We start from the raw sequence: 24,747 nt of genomic DNA on the forward strand, positions 1-24,747 counted from the left end.
TCCCCAAAGGATGAGAATTCTAGCTCCAACTTCAGGTAGGCCTGAGTTTAAAATGTGATTTTTTTAATCACTTAGGTATTTTAGTTTATCATTTAAAAAGTGGGGATAATGGTCACTTGCTCATGAGGCTGTTGGGTATATTAAATAGCATAATGCAGAAGAGTACCTCATATAGTAGTACTCAATAAGTATCAGCTATAATTATTATAATAGCTGATATTACATTATAAGGCAGTAAATTCCATTTTAGTTATTGGGCAGCTGTTTATCAGACTATTATGTATTTTTTTTAGAACTTCCAGTGATACTATTTTTTTTGATACTATTCTTTTTCTTGACTAGTATAAAATAAATTTAGTCTTTCTTCCAAGTGAAGAGCCATCAACTTTTGGGAGATATGCATCATATTTTTTATTTTGGACATTTTTTCCCTTCTCTCCTACTTTTGGCAGACCACCTCTACTACATCACATGCAGTGGTAAGCCGACAGTGTTAGTTTGCTAGAGTTGCCAAGGCTGATTTCTTTTGAGATCTCTCTGCTTGTTTAGTGGATGAGCATCTTCACATTTACATGGCCTTTCTCTTCTATGTGCACCTGTGCCCAAATTTCTTCTTCTTATAAGGACACCAACTATACTGCATTAGAGATCACCCTAATGATCTTGTGTTAATTTAACTTATTTTCATTGCCTTAATTTTAATTTATTTTCATTAAAATCTTTGAAGTCTTTATCTCCAAACATCATTACATTCTAAGATACTGAGTTAGAGTTTTACCGAGGAATTTGGGAGGAGACACAGTTTATCCCATAACACCAACCTTCAGAGTCTTCTGCCAGGAGTTCAAATCCAGGGCATGGTGATAAGGACAGAACATGATAAAGGCTGGTTCACTATGGCAGGGGTGTTCTGAAGGGTCTTTCCATAGAGCCCTGGGGATACTGTGCCCTGATTTCTGACTTTGTTGAGATCCTGTCCTTTAGCTTTCTCTTCTCTTCATTGAATAGTCACCATATCAGTGTGATAAATCCCCTCGTTTTTTTCTTTTCAGGTAGACATAGTCATATGTGTTGTTTGCAATTTTAAAAAATAAAAAATACCTCTGGTGACTACTCACAAGTTTGTTCCCCAGTTATGGACTCTGGGCAGCTGGTGCTGGAAGCTAGCAGCGTCCTTGTCACATCCTCCCACTGTGAGAACCAACCAATTCCCAATTTGGTTGGACTTAAAAACTCTAATCATATATGCATGCTAGCAGATATTTTGCTTTATAATTGCATTAAATTATTCATATTCTTAATATTAATTTATTCAAGGAATGCATGCTGTGAAAGTATTAGGAGAAAATGTTCCATGATTTTGATGTTTTGCTCTTGCTGTTCTGTTTATCACTGAAAAATCTTATTAGAGATAAAGAATTTCTGTTGCAATCCATGATAAAGACGAGGAAATAAAAATGAGTTTGAAGCTGATGGAACCCAAGCTCTGGGCATGGATAGCTGTTGCTTGGGAATTAAAGGTTATAGCTGAAGGTGAAACCCATAATACTTGGTTCACAGGACATTGTTGGTGGCTCTGGCAGAGACTACTAATTGTCCTCAAGGGCATCCACCTTTCCTTTAATGGTCTTGCTGTATTTTAGCTGAGCATGGGGGCCCTCAGGAAAAACGTGACATTTTCCTGCTTCTCTTGCAGGCAGGTGCAGCCCTACAACTGCGCCTTATCGTGTAGGTTGTATGCAAGGGTGATAGATACACCCTCCAATCCAAGGTTTGCACCCTTCCCTTCTTCTTTCTTTCTTGCCAATGTCTACTCACGTTTTCTAAGAATTGCGGTCAAAAACAACACTCTAGAAAGATACTACAACAAGACAGGAGGAATGTGAATACCTGATGATTTATGTGGCAGATATTGGTACCAGCTTGGAAGTCTGTGCAATGGAGAAAAACAAGCTTCTCTCTTATTCCACACTCTGTATTCCGGTTTGACTTGCAGCAGTGTCTATGTTCTAAGTGACATGGTGACCATTCATATACTTCCTGTTCTTGATTAAATATTGTGATCATACTGGAAATGGAAATGTAATCAAATTATAGCCAGCGGTCATAAGTTGTATCCTGTGTGCTCAGTGAATAAATGAACAATATACATAATATTCAACTCTACCACACATTTAGAATAAAAGAAAAGACCTCAACTTCAATAAGAAATGTCATATCATATATTTCAACTTTGTTAAAACAAAAAAAAACTATAAGTAAAGAACATTTCCATGACTTCTAGAAGCTTGCTAAAGCTGTGTATGTTGGCAATATATTTGGTTTGGTTAATAACTTGATACTATCACTTCAGAGTCAAAAAATAACTTAATTTTTAATGTTGAAGAGTTTTCTTAAGATAATCAAACTGTGGTGCAAACAGCTCTATAACTGTATGTATGACTCTTTTCAAACACCAAATGCTCAACTTTCTTTCTTTAGGAAAAAAATATCATATCGGCATATTATGAAACCACATACATATGTTTTAACAGAAATTCTGGAATGCGCTCCAGAATGGAAACCAATTTCCCTGTCTTCCAACTCAAAGCATACAACAGTCCAGTTTTTGAGCATAGTATGTTCTGTCTTTGACAGAATGCTAAAAGTAGTTTTCAGTTGGAAACATCTCCATGATTTCAACCTGAATATACAGAGCCATTTGTCAGAGCCACAAAGTATAGTCTTCTTTTCTGATGACTTAAAACTGTGAGTTAGAATTTTCTTATCTAGCACAAAAAAACAGAAAAAAATAAAATTATTTGGGTATGAAAGTTGATCTAACATGTTAACTATCTCTTTTTAGATGGATGTTGAGTTTTGATTTAAAATTTTTGATTTAAAGACTGAAAAGGTTATAATCCTTCTAATTGTTACATGTTTTTTTTCCCTTCAAAATGTCTCATGAATCTTTTTTCTAATTTACCCAAAATGGATTATTCCTATGTATATCAAAATTTCAGTAAGAGAATTTTCCCCTCAAAGATAAACTGGAAATGGAAATGAAATCAAATTATAGCCAGTGGTCATAAATTGTATCCTGTGTGCTCAGTGAACAAATGAACAATATACATAATATTCAACTTTACCTTTGCTCTTGGGTTTGCAGTCTCAGATTCCTGAGGGTTAGGGTTCTTAACTGAGGTTCATGAGTCAAGTTATGGGTCTACAAATTTACTAAAATTATAGAAAAAAATCTGAGGTTTATTATTGGTTTTGAATATGGATCCACAGTTTTTATCAGATAAATATGGATGCAAAATAGATTAATAATCTATAAAGTACTGAGTTATAGATACTAAATAAGAGCTTAATATAACCTTACTGCATAGCGCTAAAGACTAAATAGCTTAATTGAATTGGAAAGACAGAAACAGAACATCTGTTGCAATAGTCCATGTGTTTCAAAACCTTGTTATTTCTCCTCAGTGTGATACTTAAGCCAGAGTCTGGTGAAGGCTGGTTAATACAGAGTACAACTCGAGACTGGAATAAAGTTTGATGTTTACTGCATCCGTTTCAGAGTCCAGCTGTAAATATACTATAGTTGAGGGATGGAGCAATATAATCTTCTTAGGCTTAAAGAACAGTGATGCATAGCCAAATACTTGGAGCTATTTGCTTTTTCAAGAAAAAAAAAATCTATTTCAAGATTTGATTACCACTAACACAGACAACTTTTTCATCACTAAGTCCTTTCAATTCCATATCATGTGTTTCAAATTTTGTCCGCATAACTTATTTTCGTTCTACTTTTCTGTCAAAAACAATGTGGAAATCCCATGTTATATAATTGAGGTCTTGGAGAGGCAATATACATCCAGCCAACCAAAATAAAATGAAAGTTATTCTCATGAAACACGCTTAAGGAAGTCTGTCCTTTTTTCAGTTAAGGGTGCCAACAGTTGTGATCTTAAAATGAAGTCAAAGAAAATTAAAATGGGTTTTCCCTAATGCAACCATGTGCAAAAATCATTCTTCACCATAATAGATGTTCTGTAACAATATTTGTGCTTTTTAAATACCCAGCAGTAGGAATCAATCGTAAATGAAAGGATCATGTATTACTTTTACAATTTACCTGGAAGCTGAAATCACTGCATTCATCTTTGTTAATTGGGTTTATTATCACCCCTATTAGACAAGTCAAGTGAAAGGCTCTCTGAAAACTCTGTCTCTACGTGGCAGACAGTGAAATGTTAATTTCTTCCGTCTTCCTTCTTGGAATCAGGTTCAGCATGCAATTCATTTGAATCATTGCTAGAAGGGAAATTTTGCACAGCTTTAAACAAGTGTCTCTTCTTTGCATAGATTCGTGAATTTACACATGAGGATGTTCCAGCTACAGAAGGTTACCACTATGCAGAGTTGTCAGGGATGTGATGGAGTCCACCAGGAGATGGACAAGTTGGCAGTGCGTGGAACAATTTGGATTTCTTCATGCACTGGTCAGAGAGGAATAAGAGATTCTTCTAGTAGTTATCTGACTAGAATAAGGAAAGTGTCCCTTTATGGGGGCTGAGTGAAGGCTGACATATGTACTGAACTGGTTATTTGTATAAAACTGCCACAAAAATGCTTAATATAGAGAAAATGTACAGCGTATGGTCTCTGGCTGAAGCTTCATGAAAACCCCCAAGGAAAGAAAGAACAAAGTGTAGTCTTCCCAATATATATGGAAGAGTGAAATGTTTTCCTATAATTTTCTATCAATGTCAACATTTTAGATGAAAACAGGCTGTTAAAAGATGACTAGTTCTAGTTTGCTGGGAATGAATTTTCCCTGCAAATAATCCTACCAGAGATTTTAATATGCAGAGCTGACTTTGACAATTAGTTCTGTTTTGTAATTTTCAATATGATTTCTTCCTTGACCTATGAATTATTTAGAAGTGGGTTTTAAAATTTCTAAATGTATTGATTTCTGGGCTATTTTTAGGTATTGATTGCATTTGTAATTTTATTGCCCTGTTCTTTTGTTGAGATGAGCTTTGTGGTATGTGATCAACTTTTGGAGATGTTCAATGTGTACTTGAAAATATGCTTTCACTATTTTTTTGTCTGCAGGACTGCATATGTAAGAGCAAACTATACACACACACACACACACACACACACACGAGCCAATCATCAAACTTACCAGTTCTGTTATTCACAATAATTTCTCACTTCTTACTAAATGTTCTGTTCAATCTGTCTTTGTGATAGGTATGTTGAAAAATTTCCATTTTGATCTATAATTATAGATCATTAATATCCCCTTATAGTTTTGGTTTTTTTTGCTTCATATATTTCAAAGATATATTTTAAGATACAGAATCAGAACAATTATAATGTCCTACTAAATTTATCAATAGGTAAAGCAGGGCTATTTTCTGGGTTTTTTTTTTTGGGGGGGGGGTTTGTACCAGGAATTGAACCCAGGGGCTGATCCTCATCCCTAGCTCTTTTTTATTTTTTATTTGAGACAGTGCTAAAAGTTGCTCTGGGTCTTTCTAAATTGTGAGGCTGACTTTGATCTGGCAGTCCTCCTGCCTCACCCTCCCTAGCCACTGGGATTATAGGTATATGCCACCCTGCCTGGCTGAGTAAAGTAATTCTTGATCTAAATAACTGTGCTTTCACCCTTAAGTCTGTTTAGGATACATCAACTTATCTTTGGCCAACATTTATTGGTTGTGATCATCATTTGTTGCCCAACTAGAAACCATTTATCCCTCTTCCTTCTACTAGAACTTCAGTTTTGTTTGGATAGCCATCTCTTTTCTACATAGCTAAGTGTCTCAGTTGACAGTGTAATTGGTCTAGGGGTTTAGTCCCCAGTTGATTGTTTATTGGGTAGAAGGTCAAGAGGAAGTGTACTGGTAGATAAGGATTCCCTGGGAAAGTCCCCTTCTTTGGATCAATAGTCAAGGTCTCCTTTCAACCTGAAAATTGCTGTTTCTGGTTGCAATTACAGCAACCATTTTGCTACAAGCCTAAAAAATGAAACCAACACTGGGAGAGAGAAGGAAAGAAGTCAAATTCTTCATACAACTACTGCTAAGTTTATTTTGCATGTCTTTTTTACTTTTGTGTGTAACTTTCTTTTAGTGCTTTAAATATACTGAGTAAGGCTGAGGTGGACCCAAACACAGAGGGCTGTGTTGATATTTCTTTAACCTCTTAAGAAGTACTTATCTATTTATATTAATTTAATATATTTACTGTTCTGTCATCTTATTTTCTATTCTCAACTTCTTTGCAATTTCTTTTACTTTCTTTCTTTTTTTCTTTTTTTTTTTTTTTTTTTTGGTCATGTAGAATTGGTTTTATTTGCATTTCTCCTTATAATTTTTGAAAATTAAACTCTTCCTTCCACAAAAATTGCCTTTAAAAATAAGAAAAAAACATTGATGTTCAGGGTTATTTTGGTAAAAGCAAAAATTGATGCAATTTAAATGTTATAAAAAATCAAATAGATATCCATACAAATAATGAAATGTTTATAAGCAATTGAAGTGGGAATATTGATCTTTACTTGGAAATTTTTTCAAGACTTATTTCTCAGTGATAAAACCCTTTGTAAAACTGTATTTAACACTTGACCTTTTGTGACTTCCTTTAGTCAGTTCCCATTCATATTATATTTAACAAAATTCTGTCATGTTTTTGACCTGTAAAGGGGAGTTTATTTCTGCCACTCCTCCATAGTCCAAACCACCCAAGACAGGCATTTCGCTGGCTTCCTCCTCTGTAGCTTTACCCCACCATCAGCTGTATGGGTTGGGTAAAATGGAACCTCCCATGTCTCAGTCTCTATATGACCCAAATGAATCAGCATAAATAATTTCCTTACCAATTGTCTGCTTCTTCCCATCTATGTGGGAATGTATTAGTTCAATCAGTGTGAAAATCAGAAAGTTCACCTATGATTGGAGGAAGGGAAACACCTCTGAATGGTGTAGTATGAAGGTATGAGAATTGAAATTGCTACAGCAATTTGGGAAGCCAGCTGAGAATAAAGCCAAAATAGGCACACCTCAGAGATGTTGTGGGTTCAGTTTTAGACCACCATAATGAAGCCAACATCACAATAAAGCAAGTCACATACATTTTTTGTTTTCTAGTGCATGTAAAATTATGATAGTAATAAGTATGTAATAGCATTGTATCTAACAATACATGCCTTAATTAAAAAATGAATTATTGCTAAAAAAAATGCTAATGACCATTAGAAAAAGGGCCCTTATAGACTTGCTCAACACAGGGTTGTCACAAACCTTCAATTTACAAAAAAAAAAAAAAACTACTATAACTATGAAGATTTAAAGTGAAGCACAATATCATGAGGCATGCCTGAACAGAGAACACAGTTCCAGAAAAATAGAATTCAAACCCTGACCAAACTTTACCTAAAGTTCAGTCTATCTTTGGACTTTTCATTTACATGAACCAACAGACCCCCATTTTTGTAGTGGCAGAGTGCACGCTTAGCCTGTGCAAGTCCCCAGTTGGCTCCCTAGCACCACATTAAAAAAAAAAATTAAAGATATTTTGAATTATAATTTCTGCTGCTCACAACTGAAAATATCTTAGTTGAAGCTGACTGGAAAGCCAGGCAACAGACCTGCAGAGAAATAAATTAAATCCAGGACTGGTTATTTAGTCAAATTGTCAGTAATAATTTGGTTTTTATTACTACATCTGATTACTATCTTCCTGATGTCTTTTATGTCTACCCCACACTACATTATCTTTCTCACTTTGATGTGGTCCCCACACCTTTGGGACCCCTCTTTTGTTCATCCTTGGTGATCTGGCTAGACATCTTCTTGTGGTTCTATAATTTGCAGTTCAGAACTTTGCACTGTTCTGCTTTGCCAATTTGGCACCCTGTTCCCTGTGCTGCTGCACTTCCCATATAGTTTGTTCACCTGCCAAAATTGTTTGTTTAAAGAGAATCCAGCTCTTCTGGACTCCTTTCTTCCTATCAGGATTTTTTTTTTTTTTTGCCAGCACCCTAACTTGTTGAATTTTTGAAATTTACTTTCCCAGAACTGATTATTTTTTCCTCATAAGCCTCTTTCCTTTTCTTTATGAAGGAATGCTGTGCTTTTTTAAATTTTTTTTTTAGTTGTAGATGGACACAATACCTTTCTTTTTTATTTATTTGTTTTTATGTGGTGCTGAGGATTGAACCCAGGGCCTCATGCGTGTGAGGCAAGCACTCTACCACTGAGCCACAACCCCAGCCCGAATGCTGTGTTTTTTAAAAATTATTTTTAGTACTTACACAGATTGTTCAATCTTCTTTTAGTTTTTTAATTCACTTTACCATTATTGAAAAATAAATTTAAAAGGATCCTTGCCTTATGATGCATTTTAAAATAAGTAATTATCTCTAGTGTGCTTTCAAATCTATTTGATAGTTTATGCTTGACCCATTTTCTCAAGAAAATATCAGAATAGTTAGAAACCTGACTAATTGTTAGAAACCACACCAAATTAAATCATTAAGTTATGTGTCCTCATGTAATTATGTGTGGCATAAATTGAAATAAAGAAATAAATATGTACTTATTCCATTTGTTTATCTCAAGGACACTATAATGACAAGTGTTGAGATAAAAATTTAAATTATCACCATAATCCCAGGAAACAAAACAATTACTTATATTTTTTGCAAATCCTCCCCACATATACACACACACACACATATATACACACACACACACACACACTTGCACACTATTATTCCATCTGTTCTTGGGCAGAAAAAAAACCTAGAAGTTTATAAAAGGTGGCTACAACATTCTTCTGAGTGGAGAGAGATGTATTTTTAGTAAAAACCACTTAAGGACTTTGGTTATGGAAAGAGAGCCCTGGGATCTGTTCTATTTGTTCTCCTTCCTCAACTCCACCATATGCACACCTCTTTGCATTGTAATTTAGTAGCTTCCAACCAAGAGGAGATCTTGGGACTTGCTTGGGCTGACAGAATGCAGCAGAAAAGATAGTGTACCTGCTGTTCTTAGGCTTCAAGAATCCTTGCATGCTCTGGTTGTTTTCTTGGAGGCCAGTCCAACCTTTACATTCTCAGGCTAGCCTACAGGAGGATGAGACTGCAGGGAACGACATCAGGTCGGTCTAGTTGTTCCAGCTGAGGCTGTGTAGGAACCCATCCCCCCAAACAAAGCCAACCTCTAGATGACAGATTCTGCAGGCACCCAACTGAATCCAAATTGCCTACCAGCAGAATTGTGAACTGAACAAATGGCTGTTAGTGATGGTTGTTACACAGAAAAAGATAACCGATACAGATATAGTTACATCTAAAAAGTTTTCTTCCATCCGGCCCTCATTGCTGAGTCATCAATCAATGTCTACTACTCATGTTTACTTGGGCTAGTGGTATTTTTCAGAAATCAAAGAAAAAGGGGCTGTGTTATGTCTGAAATTATAAGTGGATAAAGGGAGGAAGGGAAGAGGAATGTCTCTATTTGCAAGAGGTATGATGAGAAAGAGTTGAAAATCTAGATGATAGAGCAACAATTAGGGCCAAGAGGTAACAGAAAAATATGTTCCATTCAAGAATTTATGGAAATACTGGAAAAATGCTGAATTGTTCACTCTATGTGATAAGCCAATTTCATCAAAATCTTAGTGGGTAAGTTTGTCTGCAGAAACCAGATAATTTTCTGTTACTAGGATCTGACATCAGATTATGCAAAGTTTCTCCCTACCATACAGAATAGTTTGTGTTTTCATTTGGTTCTCAATGTACGGTGGCTGCTGAAGAAAATACGTGGCGTCCCAGTTCACCTCTACATCAATGCAAAAAGGTAGACAATGGCAAAGCAAGCATGAAGTTAGAACTAAACCCCTGAACTTCTCTGAGGTGAAAGGAGCAACACCGACAAGATTTTGAAGCAGGAGAGAAGTCTAGCACATTCGGGAAGAGAAGCAGTTTAGTTTGGCTGATTAGAGTAGGCAATGTTTTGAAATACCATATGATGTGTTTTTCCTTCTTAGTATTTCCAGAGTTGGCTTTTTTGTTTGTTTGTTTGGTTAGTTGGTTGATTTTAAAATCCTGCAGCTTTCCCTCTTTTTAAGCCAGGAGACTAAAGACAATGTTTTGCAGGGAAAGAGAAACAGAAGGCCACACAAAGAAGTCCTTGCTCAGCTTGGAGTTGCAAACTAGTTTTTCAAAATAATGTCTGCAAATAAATAACAGTCCCCCACATTGCACTTCACGCAGGAGTAGAAGTATTTCTCAGACCTCTTACAGCAGAGTCCTTACATAAAGAATCAAAATCTGGAGGATTGGCCTCAGAGGAGGATGAAGGAGAATATGGTTGAAAAAAGTTCCTGCCACACGAAGGAGAGTAAGAACTCTGTTTGGGGAGGAAATGCCTGAGAGTGCAAGAAGAGAAGGGAAGGAGGGTGCCTGTGAGAGCGTGGCCTACTTTGGAGTTTGACGAAATAAGAAATGTTAGAGGCAGCCTGGAGGGGCTTAGGCTTCTCAGAGAAGGTCCAGTTTCTACAAATTACCATGTCTGGCCAAGCTAGGGAGCCCAGGGAAGACCCACAAGTCCCCACTCGGGATTTTGTAATACAGGGAAAACAGCCAGAAGCCCCCAGTCTCCTGGGAGGACCCACTAGTGCTGAGAAGACCCAGTCACCAGAAAGGGCTGGGAGTTCAAGAGAGGCTGAAAGATGGAGGCCTCTTAACTGGGATCCATGGGGAACTCCAGCCATGATCACAGTGTCGGCAACAGCACCCCAGACACTAACCGCAGGGCAGCGACCCCCCTTTCACCACGGGTGCCCTGTGACTAGGAGAACCAATGTTCCCTGCAGCCATGGGGAGGGTGCAGGCCAGTGATTACCAAGCAGGGTAATAGGATTTCTCTGGAGGTGACACAATCTCCTAAGGATCTGCTCTGCTCACAGGGACTGAGGAGCCCAAGGGGAAGGGAACACGGGACACCTGAGAAAAGGGAAAGACTCCAAAAGACTAAACAGTTAACCTAAAGGAGTTATTTTAAATCAAAAGGCTTGACACTTTTAATTGGCAAAGTCAAGTTTTCACCCATCAGTGGAAAAACGTGTAAAAATGAAAGGAAGTTACATAAATTTTTTCACATCTGAGTCAACATACATGATTTTTTTTGGGGGGGATTGGGGTACATGTAGAATATATTTGAAGGAGATTAGTGGGAGGTAAGAGACAGAGGTAGACTGAAATTAGAATGGGTTACATTGAGGAAAGAGAAAATGGACAACGATGTTGATTCTGCAGATCTTTACTGATCTGAATCCAGGACTGAATCTCATCAACTAAGAATTAATGCAAGCTTTTCTAGTCCTCATAAGGAATCCTCATTCCTTCTCTGAAACATAAATCTTTTCCCTACAGGGCATAAATAAGAAACTTCCTTCTTTTTGAGGAAATTATTAAGAATATTATTCAAAAAAGGAAAACTTCACATGGCCACAGTGCAGAAAAAGTTAATTTGGGCTCTGATGGTCCATGAGTAAGATGTGAAGACGTACCTCACAACTCCTAGGAGAGTGACAGCAAGTTTTGGCTAAGCCTGTCTGTCTCAAACATCTGTCTTGCACATTCACAATATCCCTAGGCAGGGAAGGAAAGACGGCCCTTTCCGTTACACCTTCTAGTTTGTTGTTTTAGCTCATAATTAGATCAGTTTAAGAGAATAATCCAAATAAATTGACCTCACAGATTAAAAATGTGTTAGCTTGTCTTCTGCTTTAAATCAGTGTCAGCAGCTGTTTATTGCTTCAAACAGGACAAAATAATTAAAGTGATCCCTTAATGTCTTACACCTTCCAATTGAAGATTAGGGATACCCATCAAAGCTTGAAAAAAACAAGCAATACATTTTCTTCAAAGCAAAACTGCAGCCTAACTCTGAGATCTTCCCCATGTGTGCACAACCATCAAGCAAGAGGAGGTTTGGTTGGGGCACCAACTTCTGTGCAAGTGGAGGGGTATGAACTAGGAGAATACCAAGCAGAAGCACATAGAGACACATGAAAGCAGTCAAGGAACTGGTCTCACCATATTTATGGGTCTGTTTGTAAGTTTGGGTTATGTCCACAGTGGAAACTGAGCAAATGCTTATGGCAGCATACCCCCAAAGAAATACTTCTCACAGTTCCAGCACAAAGTTTTCAGTGGCCTTCAGTCTCTCTTTCTTTCTAAAAGTGCCAGATTGTACAGAGGAGCTGTGGAAACCTAGAATTTGACCTTTAGTCCAATCTAGACATCATGCAGTAGAACTTATGAGGGTCATTTTCTAGGATATCTTGGTACTTTTAGAGGTCCAGCTGTTAAGACCTTACTATTGTTGCAAAAACTGCAACCGTACCTTTTTAAATGTTCAACTGGCTCTCAATGAATCATGCTCTGGGAGAACATGACTTGTTCAGAATTAAAAATATACTAGATTGGCTTGAGGGATATTTGAATCCATTCAGCTGCTATAATAAAAACTTTAGCCTGGGTCATTTATAAACAACAGAAATTTATTATTCACAGTTCCAGAAGCGAAACTCAAGGTGCCAGTAGATTCAGTTTCTGGTGAGGGCTCATTCCTCATGCATAGCACCTTCTCCGTGTCCTGACATGGTGAAAGGGCAAAAGAGCTAATTAGGTCCTTCACACCTCTTTTATAAGGGCGTTAATACTAATCACCTCCCAAGACCCCACCTCTTTATATCACCAGTTTGGGAGCTAGGTTTCAACATATGAGTTTTGGAGGTGCACAAACATTCAGATCTTAGGGAATTTTTTTCTTCAGAGTCAGTGATGAGAAACTGTTAGAATGCTTAATAAACAGAGCCCCTCCTAGACATTCTGCGAATTCATCTCAAATTCACTAACCCTGATGTTAAGAATGTCCCCAAATTACTTATTCTTTTTTTTTTTACTTTATTTTATTTATTTTTATGTGGTGCTGAGGATTGAACCCATTGCCTCTCATGTGCTGGGCGAGCGCTCTTCCTCTGAGCCACAACCCCAGCCCCCACAAATCACTTATTCTTACTACAAATTTGAATTTTCAAGTTTAAAAAATAGCTGTTCCTACCCTGGCAATTCCAATGCTGGGTATATACACAAAAGAATTGAAAGCAGATTCTCACATTGATATTTTTATATCTTTATTTATGGCAGCATCATTCACAATAGCCAAAATTTGGCAACAGCCTTCATGTATTCATCAATAGATGATCAGTTAAATGAAATGTGGTATAGGGCAGTTGTATACTACTCATCTGTAATACAGAAGAAAATTCTGACACATACTATAATATAGATGAAACATTTTTAATTTCATGTTTTTATTGGTGCATTATAATTACGCATAATGATGGAATTTGTTGTTACATATCTAATTGCACTCAATGTAGCAATATATTTTGGCCAGTATCATTCCCTAGCAATCCCTGCTCCCTCCTGATCCCTGTTCTCTACTTATCTCCCTTTGATTTTCATGAGATCCCCAGCCCCTGCTTCTTTTCCTTTTTACTTTCTAGCTTCCACATATGAGAGAAAACATATGACCTTCTGAGTTTGGCTTATTTCGCTTAACATAATGGTCTCAAGTTCCATCCATTTTCCTGCAAATATCATAATTTCATTTTTCTTTATGGTTCAATAAAACTCCATCGTGCGCATGCGCGCGCATCACATTTTTCTTTATCCATTCGTTGGCTGATGGGCATGTAGGGGGTTCCATGTGAATTGTGCTGCTATAAACATGGGTGTGAATGTATCATTGTAGTCTGATGACTTTAATTCTTTAGGATAAATACCAAAGAGTGGTATGGGTGGGTCATATGGTGGTTCCAATGCCTAGTCTCTTGAGGAACCTCCATATTGAATTCCATTGTGGTTATAATAATTTACAATCACACAAACTGTAAAAACGTTCCTTTTTCTCCTCATCCTGTCCAGCATTTATTATTGTTTATATTCTTGATGACTGCCATTCTGATTGTGTGAGACAAAGTCTTAGTATAGTTTTGATACGTATTTCCCTAACTACTGATAATGTTAAGTCTTTTTGTTTGCCAAATGCATTTCTTCTTTTTGAGAAGCATCTGTTTATTTGCCCATTCATTAAATGGGCAATTGATTTTTTTGGTGTTTGATGAGCTCTTTATATATTCTAGATATTAATCCTCTGTAAGGATAGTAGCCAACAAAGATTTTCTTCCAGTCTGTAGATTCTCTTTTCACATTTCTAATTGTTTTGTTTGCTGTTAAAATTAAAAAGCTTTTCATAAGCTTTTTAATTTGATGCCATCACATTTATTAACTCTTGGCTGTATTTCCTGAACTTTAGGGGTCCTACTGAGAAAGTTGTTGCCTGGGCCTATAATGCAGAAGTGCTGATCCTATGTTTTTTTCTAGGAGTTGCATGGTTTCTGGTCTAATTCCTAGGTCTTTGATCCATCTGGAGTTGATTTTTGTGCAGGGTAAGGGATAAGGGTCTAGTTTCATTCTTCTACATGTGGATAACCAGTTTTCCCAGCACCATTTGTTAAAATGTCTGTCTTTTCTCCAATGTATGTTTTTGGCACCTTTGTCAAGGATCAGATGATGTGGATGTGTGGATTTCTTTCTGTATCATCTATTTTGAACCACTGGTCCATGTGTCTGTTTTCATGTTAATACCATGTAGTTCTGTAGTAGAATATGAAATCAGGTATTGTGATGTCTCCAGCGTTGCTTTTTTTTGGCTTAGAATTGCTTTGTCTAATCTCCATCTTTTTTCTTCCAAATGAATTTTAGGACTTTTTTTTTCTAGTTCTGTGCAGAATGTCATTAGTATTTTGATGGGGATTTAATTCATTTGTATATTGTTTTCAGTAATATGGCCATTTTAACAATATTAATTTTGCCTAAACATTGGTGAATCTTGAAAGACATTGAGCTAAGTGAAATATGCCAGACACAAAAGAATAAATACTGTGTTTCCATTTGAAGGAGGCATCTGGAATAGGCAAATTCATAGAGACAGAAAGTAGAATAGTGGTTACCAGGGATTGGGAGGAGGGGAAATTGGAAATAGTTTAATTAGTGGATTGGGATGATTTCAGGTTGGGGTGATGAAAAAATTCTGGAGATGGATAATGGCATTGGTCGAACAACAATGTGAATATACTTAATACCATTGAATTTTATGGTTGAAAATTCTTAAAATTGTAAATTTCATGTTATGTGCACTTACTATGACTAAAAATAATTTTTAAAATTAAAAAATGCCCCAATATAATTATAGTATTCTAGATGAATTATTTTTAAAGTCATACAAATTTGAATTTTAAAAGCCATCATGCCAATAGAAAGCATGACTGAGAGATTTGCCCACAGGAAAAAAGGCACTGAGACAAAAAAGGGTGATGACTTGAAAAAAATTCATGTAAAGTGAAGCAAATGTGTTGATTTTAAAAAGCCCTTAATTTATCCCAGTGGGTAGACTAAGATTTGTCTAAAACAATACCCACAGGCCATGCATAAAACTGCTAAGTACTTGAAGTGTGGCTAGTTTGAATTGTGCTATAAGTTTCAAAAACATAGAAGTTTCTAGACTAAACTACTTCCAATTTCCCTCCACCCAATCCCTGGTTACCACACACACATAGAGACTTATCTTTCATGAGTAACCCAACCAGTTATTGAAGTCTATATGAACCATACTGATACATACTAATATATCTTTCTAATTATATAAAGTGAATTATGACATAAATCTAAACTATAATGACAAATCCTAACTCTGAACATCACAGGTCAATTATGTAATTAATTTATGTGATTTCTTTGCTGTTGGAGTAGAATTTTTAACTATGTCTTTTATCAACTAATAAATCAAGGTAGTATGAAATGGCAAATAAAAAGCTTCCATTTGTCTTGAATAAAGAATAATTCACTTTTACTTGAAAATTTAAAAATAATGGATTGGGAGAATAAGGATCCCATCTGTTACATGATTTCCAGTCAGCCGTGACAATTGCACATCAGAAACATATTGAAATATCAACTTTACATCTTGCATTTACAGAAATTGAAGCATAAAATAGTTTAAGAGCCAGAAAATGTAATAACCATTTGTCAGAGAAAACAGGAGTATAAACTGGAGACACAGAGATTAGAATGGAGAAAACAAATATTGGAATGAAATGAAATTAATGTAACAACTCAAGCATAAAAAATAGCACAGAGGAGAAAAACATGACGTTTTAAAGGATTACTAAGGTCTGTGAGATTCTATTAAATTTACTTCAGGTTGAGAGTACTTCTAGTAGATTTACTAGGGAAAAATATATAAAGAGCCTTAGTAATACACAATGGAGTAAATAATTAAGGGGTATGAACTATTCTTCTCAAAACAACACTATTCTATGAAGCAGTCTATCAATGATCCTTTGAGTTATTTCATTCATGTGATTTCTATGCTTTTAGAGTAGAATTAAGCTGCTTAACTGACAAAAGACAAATAAGGAAATGGTCAGAATTTATACAAGCTCCACTTAGGGATGTCTCAATAATACAATATCATTATTTGTAATTTATACTATACCATTAGTTGTAATTTAAAACTATTTCAAATGCATATATTATAGATTAATAACATCCTTATGGTATTTAGATGTTGAAGTTACTTTTCTCATATTTTAAAAATCTCATTTATTTCATGTATGTGTTGTACAGCCTGTTTGTAAACTGACTCTCTCTCTTTTAAAGCTAGTGTTAGGAAGAATGTCTGTCTTAGATGTTTCTAAATGGCAAAAATATAAAAATTAATTGGGAGTGTTTTGTTTTTATTTTTTAAAAATAATTCCTATCACTAGATTAGAAAATATCATCAAAAACGTCATCTCTCTCATTGCGACTACCTTGCTAAATACATGTATTTTAAAAATGCACTCACATTACATAGACTGATTTGGAACTTGTTTTGTAGTTTAATAATATATTCTGAAATGCTCTCTGCCATTAACTCTTATTCCACAACATGTTTTGATTACATGGTTGAACCATAATTAAATTAACCTAAATTTTCCTATCATTCCTACTGTTACAAAAATTATATGCATGTGTCAGCCTTTATTACTCTAAAAAGTAACTGAGATAATAAAACTACAAAATAAAAGTTTTTTTCTTAGTTTTTCTTTGTTCTTTTTAGATATACATGACAGTACAGTATATTTTGACATATTATACACACATGGAGTATAAAAATCGTAATTAGGATCCCATTCTTGTGGTTGAACATGATGTGGAGTTATACTGGTGGTGTATTCATACATGAGCATAGGAAAGTTATGTCAGATTCATTCTATTGTCTTTCCTATTTCCATCCCCTTCCTTCTCCTTTGTCTAATTTAATGAATTTCTACTCTTCCCTCCCCCTACCTTATTGTGTGTTAGCATCAACATATCAGAGAACATTCAGCCTTTGATTTTGGGGGACTGGCTAAAAGATTTACTTTGGCTCAAAGTTTTGAAATTTTCAATGCATAATCAATTGGTCCCATTGCTTTGGACCTGTGGCAAGGCAGTACCTCATGGCAGGCCACCTGGCAAAACAAAATACTCACCTCATGGTCAGGAAGTGAAAGAGAAGGAAAAGATCACAGTCTCATAAACCCCCTTGAGGACACACTCCTCGTGACCCAAAGATCATTCTTGACTTCCTGCCCCCACACTTAAAGTTTCCACCCCTTCCTAATAATGCCAAGCTGGGGACCACACTTCTAACACATGGGGCCTTTAGGGGACATTGAAGACCACCAGGGAAGTAGGGAACTCCATCACAGATAACTTTCTGGACATAATCCCAAAAGCATACAGTTATAAAACTTTTCGTATGCACTACCAAATTGTCCTTGCAGATTTTAGTCTAGTAAGATATGAAGGTATCTATTTCATCATTCTCCTGCATTTTAAAGTAAGATCAAAAAGTACCTAACACTGTGCCTGCATAGAGTAGTATCATATGAAATTTGGTTCTCTTTCTGTTCCATTCTCATTTAGGGGGAGATTTTCACATTTTACATGTAAGTACATGTGGACCATTGGTTATTTGGGCATTTAATGCATTTAAAGTAGTAAGACTTTTAAATAAGTGGGTTTTATTAATGTTTACACTGAATCACAGGAATGGACATAGTCCATTCCATTCCCAAATCTTCATGAAATGAAATCAAACATCTTAAATTAATTGCACTGGGAAGTTTTACCTTGTAAACCTAATCCCATTACGTATAGGAAAGTGAAAGGATTTAGTCACCACTCTTGGTTGTCTGTGTATCAACAACTGAGCTTCTCAGGTTCCTACATGGAAATCAATTTTCCAAATATTCTGAATCACATTGAATCGGTTTCATGTGAAGGCCCTAGAGATGTAAAATCAAAGTTCAAAACAACAGGATCCACAATGCCAAGCCTTAACAAAACTAACTTTCCATTCACTTTAAAAAGCTAGAAAAAGTTTTAGAAACAAACAAATGTTTGTTGTTTTTTAGTGCAAGGTATCTTGATAGCAGCAAACACACAGCTAACTGTGAATGGCACAAGATCATGGCAAGGACTTCTAAAAAAAAAAAAAAAAACACCTCACAACTAAAGAGATTGGGAGATCTATTGGAGGATCTATTTAAAATTCCTTCCACCTTAAAATCCTTCCTCCTTTCAAACTGAAATAGCCATCTATTACCAAGAGAATATATTGTTTTCCCTAAGGGGAAAAAAGAAGCATAAGAAAGAAACTTGTCACTGAAAACTTATAAAGAATTAAGGTCCTTGGCCTTATATAGCATAAGATAAATATAAAGAAAACCCTCACACATAAACTAATGAAAAAAAAAAATAGTGAATACTTTCACAGCATGTAGTGGCCCAACAATGGTGTGATTGTCCATATCTATATTCTCTGAAAGCCATAGGTATTTTCACTGGCTTTGGCATTTTCTAGTAAGATCAGAGTTTTCCATTATGCCATTTCACAAAATAAGCCACAGATGATCTTTAAATTAAACTTCTCATTTATCTACTCTAAAGATACTACTTTTGGGTGTTTAGGAATTTTTTGAAAATTCTTCCTTTGAAAGACAAAATAATCATCATGTTAATTTTCTGTTTCCAAGGGGTTAGTTTCTTTTAAAATAGCACTGTGGCATTTATTGTATGCATTTACTAACCATGAAAACAGAAAGCCCAAGTTTTCTTCTATCTAGCACGCTGTAAAAAATATCAGTGCTTCCCTACAATGTCCACAGGGTTGTTTTTCTTGTTTGCTGTGTTTTTCCTGTTGTTTCCTTTCACTTTCAGGAACCAGTAATTTAAGGGTATTTTAAACTCTGAAGTCAATGGTAGAAGCTTCCTTTAATAATAATATAATCATAGCATGTTAATTCATTTCCTGTAGCTATCATAATCCATGGTTTCAAGATGAATTTTTAAGGTTGTAAAACAAAGCTAAATGGTGGATTTAACAGAAATATTTATTGTTAGAAGATAACAGATTCACTTTATACTTAAAATTTTATTCTTAGCATTAATACCATTTCCTTGTTCATATTATCTTCTTTCCAAACCTCCTTTAAAAAGCAGTGGAGATGAATGGTTGTTTTATGAAGCCTTAAAATTCTCAGAAGTGCTTTATCTTTTTATTGGAGCATCTATCACTGGTATAATTTTCATCCTGTACGGGCTTTTCATTTTGTACAAATTATTTACATTGAATTCAATTAATTTTATGATCTTCTCCAAATTATGACAAGCATATACAGTACCTAATATTTTTCTATAAAACTGCCTTGCCTGCTCTTTAAAGCATTAACTAAGATTGTCAGCTTGCCGAGCCTGATGCATACAAAGCTATTTTTCTGGCTATTAGGTGCTCAGGACAGTCAGTTCCCAAACATTTCAGCACACTGAGGTTACATATGTGATGGTTTTAAGTGGATTCTAATGTTTCTTAACCTGATAAAATGCTATTAATCCTTTGTAGCCACTTTCTAAAAAGTACTTCGTGTGCTGAAAACAAGTTCAGAAATGCAAAGCAATTTTATGTGTAACAATATTATCCTCACATCAGCATAAATTAATTTCTTTCAATAAAAGTGTTGGTGAAACCCTGTGAGGGAAATCAAACATAATTGTTTATGCTCTGTGAGTTGAAGAATAAAGACGAACTCATTGCTTATGTTCTTGTAATTTGAATTATCTGATATGGTGACGGTTATACATTATCTTCTCAGATGTTTGATAGTAATTCAGGAGAAATCTGGGATGACCTCAGGATGATCTCTCTAAGTCCAGCTGCTTAACTCTAAATTCCATTTAATAACCGTTTGTGAAATCAGCACATCTCCTCAGAACTCTCCCGTGGGTTGCAAGTGATCAAACAGACAAGGCTATTATGACAGGACTGTTAGATAGGTTTAACAGAAAGGGAACTCTAAAGACACCCATGAGCGATTATGAAACTGCACCCTGGGAAAGCCATATTCTTTATTAAAATCTCCACAAATAACAAAAGCATCATTGAAAAGTATGTGTGTTTCTCTCGCTATATATAGACTGTTTACATATATACTATTTACACATATTCCAAGTTCTTGGAAAATCATCACAAATTTGTTGGCTTCACATTTTATTACATGGCATATCCCTGAAACATTAAAAAGAACAAAAATATACCCATGCAATTTTCAGATAAAAAGTATCATTTGAACTTCTAATATGTATGTTTTCTTTTAGACCGTTTCCAAGATTTTGCTCATCAGTGTTTCCCAATTTAGGCTTCCTGGCCATGGGAATGACATGTTCTGGGTTATATAAAACTTGGTAGCTTGTCCTGGCAAGAAGCACTGCAGATTTCAAGAGTACCTTGCCTTTTCTGTAGCAAGAGCCAACCTGCGGATGTTGGATATACAACCTGCTGCAGCTTCCTGGAGTTCCTGATCAGGGGACCCAACCATATCCAGTAGCAGCTATCATAGGTAACAGAGGAGGAAGAGAAGAGAAACAAGAATAAAACCGTTAATCTAAAGTCATAACATTAATTTATAAAAATAATTTTAAACAGTAAGTATTTTTAAAAGCCACCAAAAAGAACATAAGAAATTCCATATAGGCAAATGCAAATATAACATGATGCTTTAATCAGATGTAGAATTCATCATGGATGAATTCTTACCTTTTAATTTTTTTGGAGCGGAGCTAGATCATTTCTTTGGGCATTACTAGAATGGGTTCTGCTTCTGAAACTTCTCTGGCATTCTTTCTGGCTTTTCCACCTCCCAAGTTAACCAATCATACCACCCCTAGATTCTTACTGCATCCTCTTAGACTTAATCTCTCTGAATTACAGTCCATCTAATCATGCCATTGTCTAATTATATCAATCCCCCAATACCGACTGTCAGTGACTCCCAATGCCAAAAATCTAGAGCCTAAATTATTAACCTGTCGTATTATGACAGGACTGTTAGATGGGCTTAACAGAAAGGGAACACTAAAATAAATAAATAGATAGATAGATAGATAAATAAATATACATACATACATAAACAAACATACTCACTCCTTGGAGACTTTGCATACTTAAGCCTCAGTTTGCTTTTCCAGCCATTCATCTTTGTCCTGCCCCTTCATGCACTGCAAGGTCATACTTCCCCATTTAACTTGCCCTTCTTTTATGCCATTCCTCTCTCTAAAGTGCCCACCCAACCCTTCTCTTTGTTAACCGAATCCATCTTTGAAAATGGAATTAGTCAACATTTCCACAAAGCCATCACAGATTTCCTCCATCCAACAAAAATGCCATTTCTTCTTTCTCAGAACTCTTAGGAGTTCATTCCCTTTCTAACAAATATTTGAGTTAATGTTTTTTGTCCCTGAGGTGATAAATGCTTAAACTTTAAGGTCATATGTTACCTAGAGCACATAGTAGATGCCAAGTAAATGCCAAATTACAATTTTAAAATCTAGCAACTATGATTCTTATTAATAGTTCTGATAAAAGATAAAAAAGATTAATCTGGATAATATATTTTCTATATACTAGTGGTTGAGTACACATATGGGTGATACCAGAAAATGCAGATGACATAAAAAGTAAAGAAATATAATAAAGAGAAATATTGTAAAGTTTCTTAAATATGCCATACGTAGGACTTTGGCTTTTATTCTCTAGTAATATAAGGAAGTGATTTAAGTACTTTAATCAGGAGAGTGATATCATCATATTTATGTTCTAGAAAAAGAATTTTTACAGAAACTTATAGATTATGAATTATAGAGTGAAGATACTGAAAGGTAATGCATTACCTTGCTAAATGTGATAAGGATTTAATAAAGGATAAGGATGATGAGGAAGGAAGGAATTCAAGGGCTATTTAACGACTTAGTAACTATTCAATAAATAACCCAAGAAATGTTGATTATACTAATAGAATAAAATAAAAATGGTAATTTCACATTATAATATCAACTCCAGATGGATTAATGAATTAATCCATTAAGTTCCAAGTTTTTAATTCTTCAAACACAATAAATATTTACGTATTATTTCAAAGTTACCATAAGTGGTTGATTTGTTGTTTAATTTAAGTTTTCATAGGCATTTCACATCTGGAACAAAATGGGTTCAATAAGAAAGGAAAAATGTAAAACATTTAGAAGGTTTTATACAAGAATATCTTGATGAAATTAGGGCATTGAAGGATGTCTGGCTTCTCTGTTACCTGACCTCCTAAATATCACTGATCTTCACCACTCCTCTAACTCCACAGTCATACACCAGTCCTTATTTTCCATCATACCCAAGAGTCCACTTCCAAACTCTCTGACCACTGTGCCTTCCCTTATGATTCGATTATTTAACAATTCTTGTTTGTTCTCATCATGACCATGTACTTTGGCCCATTTATGCTTTTACTATATCAGTCTTTGTTTCATCCACTAACAGCTCAGATTCCATAGTCCATCTCTGCAGTAATTCCCTTACCAGTTTCTTAAACCTTCATAGGACAACCATCCATTTAATGGTACATAAATCCCACTCAGCCTTCCTCATGTCTCCTCCAATAACTGAGACCTTCCAAAGGCAATATTCAGACAACAGGCAAATGGATCTACTATAAATTCAACAGCAACTACAAAAATCATTGCCCAGCAATCTAAATATGCCTCTCTCTAATTAGGTAACTTTCTCACTCTTTTCAATGACTATTTTAAATCTTCTTTGTTTTCTGCAGTCTCTTATGCTTCCATCTGACCCCTGTTCTCAGGAGATGACCTGTAAGGACACCTTCTCAAACTTGATGGAAGCCACCCGACAGGAACTACTCTAACTAAAACTGCCACTCTACAAATACCTTAACACATCTTTATTGTCTCCTTCCTTGCAGCTATAACAGATGTCTATCTCCTATACAAAGGCTGCTACTACACCTGTATTTCCCATCCAGTCTCTGTCTCCTTGGAACATTTTAGTACCAAGCATTCCCTTTCTTCTTAATTAACCTTTAACCTCTTCCTTCCTAATAAGTTTTTTTTCATCATCATTTAAATAAATGTACATTTTTCCACATTAAAAAAAAAAACAAAATGACACCATTTTCACCCCCATTTCTTCTTTTCATAGTCAAACTTCTTTTAAGACTTGTCTGGATTTACTATCTCCTGTCTTCAATTCCATTCAACTCACTACAGACTGGCTTCAACCTTTAGTTTTCCATTGAAATGGCGCTTTGGGAGACCATCAGTAACTTCCATGTTATCAGAAGGAATGGATACTTCTGTGTTTGTATCTCATTTGATTCTTTAACAACATTCGGTATCATTGACTACTTTCTCCTTTTTGGAATATACTTTGTCATTGGATTTTATTTTTTTTCTTAGTGCCACACTCAAACCTCTGGCTTCACACATGTTGAGCATGTGCTTTACCACCCACCTAGATCCCCAGCCCTGCCTCTAGCATCTTACACCCTACTCTCCTGGTTTCTTCCTACCCACCTTTCTCTTCTTCTCAACCTTCATCAATGTCTCTACCTCTTCCTCTCATACATAATTTGTTAAAGTTACTCAGAACAATTCCTCTTCTGTTTTCCATTTTGTTCTCTCTCCCTAGATGATTGCTTTTACTACCTAAATTCAAATATCATTCACATGAAACCATCTCTAAATTTATCCTTTACCTCAGAACTTTCTTTCAAATGACACACTACTTATCTAATGTTCCTTAGACATCTCCATTTGGAAGTATAACAGCCATCTCAAACATAATATACTCCAAATGAAACTTAACTTTTTCTGTCTAATCATGGGTCCCTCTCATTATTTTTCCATATCAATATCAATAGATATTATCACTTAGGTGTTTAAACAGAAATCCTATCTTATATTCACTTCTACCTTCATCTCTTCTACTGCTTCCCATGAATTACCATATCCTTGTGATCCAATGCCTACATATTTTTAAAGTCATTCATATCTATTGCTCTTGTCACCTCCTGTAAAGTCTATAGCAATTTCCTAGTGTCCTTGTATCCTGTCTTGGATACTTAATTAATTGCCTATAATTTATCATTTATACTGAATCCAAAGTAATTTTCTAAATTATAAAAAGTCACCAATAATAGGTAAAACCCCAAAGAAACAAAAGGAACCAAAAT

At 35.5% G+C, this 24,747-nt stretch overlaps 1 protein-coding gene across 1 annotated transcript in view; it reads right to left on the minus strand.

Annotated features, from left to right (window-relative positions):
- Window positions 1-15,972: 15,972 nt before the first annotated feature.
- The window catches only part of Odad2 (outer dynein arm docking complex subunit 2), a 167,820-nt gene continuing 159,045 nt past the window's right edge, over window positions 15,973-24,747 (minus strand). The window contains exon 20 of the mRNA XM_046448363.2: window positions 15,973-21,057. Within this exon, the coding sequence (XP_046304319.1) occupies window positions 20,944-21,057 (114 nt within the window). The 3' untranslated portion in view covers window positions 15,973-20,943. The remainder of the gene's footprint in view (window positions 21,058-24,747) is intronic.

The sequence above is a fragment of the Marmota monax genome, unplaced genomic scaffold (genome assembly GCF_021218885.2).
Source record: "Marmota monax isolate L192 unplaced genomic scaffold, Marmota_monax_Labrador192_F-V1.1 WCK01_AAM20220418_F8-fsc00066, whole genome shotgun sequence".
Taxonomy (NCBI): domain Eukaryota; kingdom Metazoa; phylum Chordata; class Mammalia; order Rodentia; family Sciuridae; genus Marmota; species Marmota monax.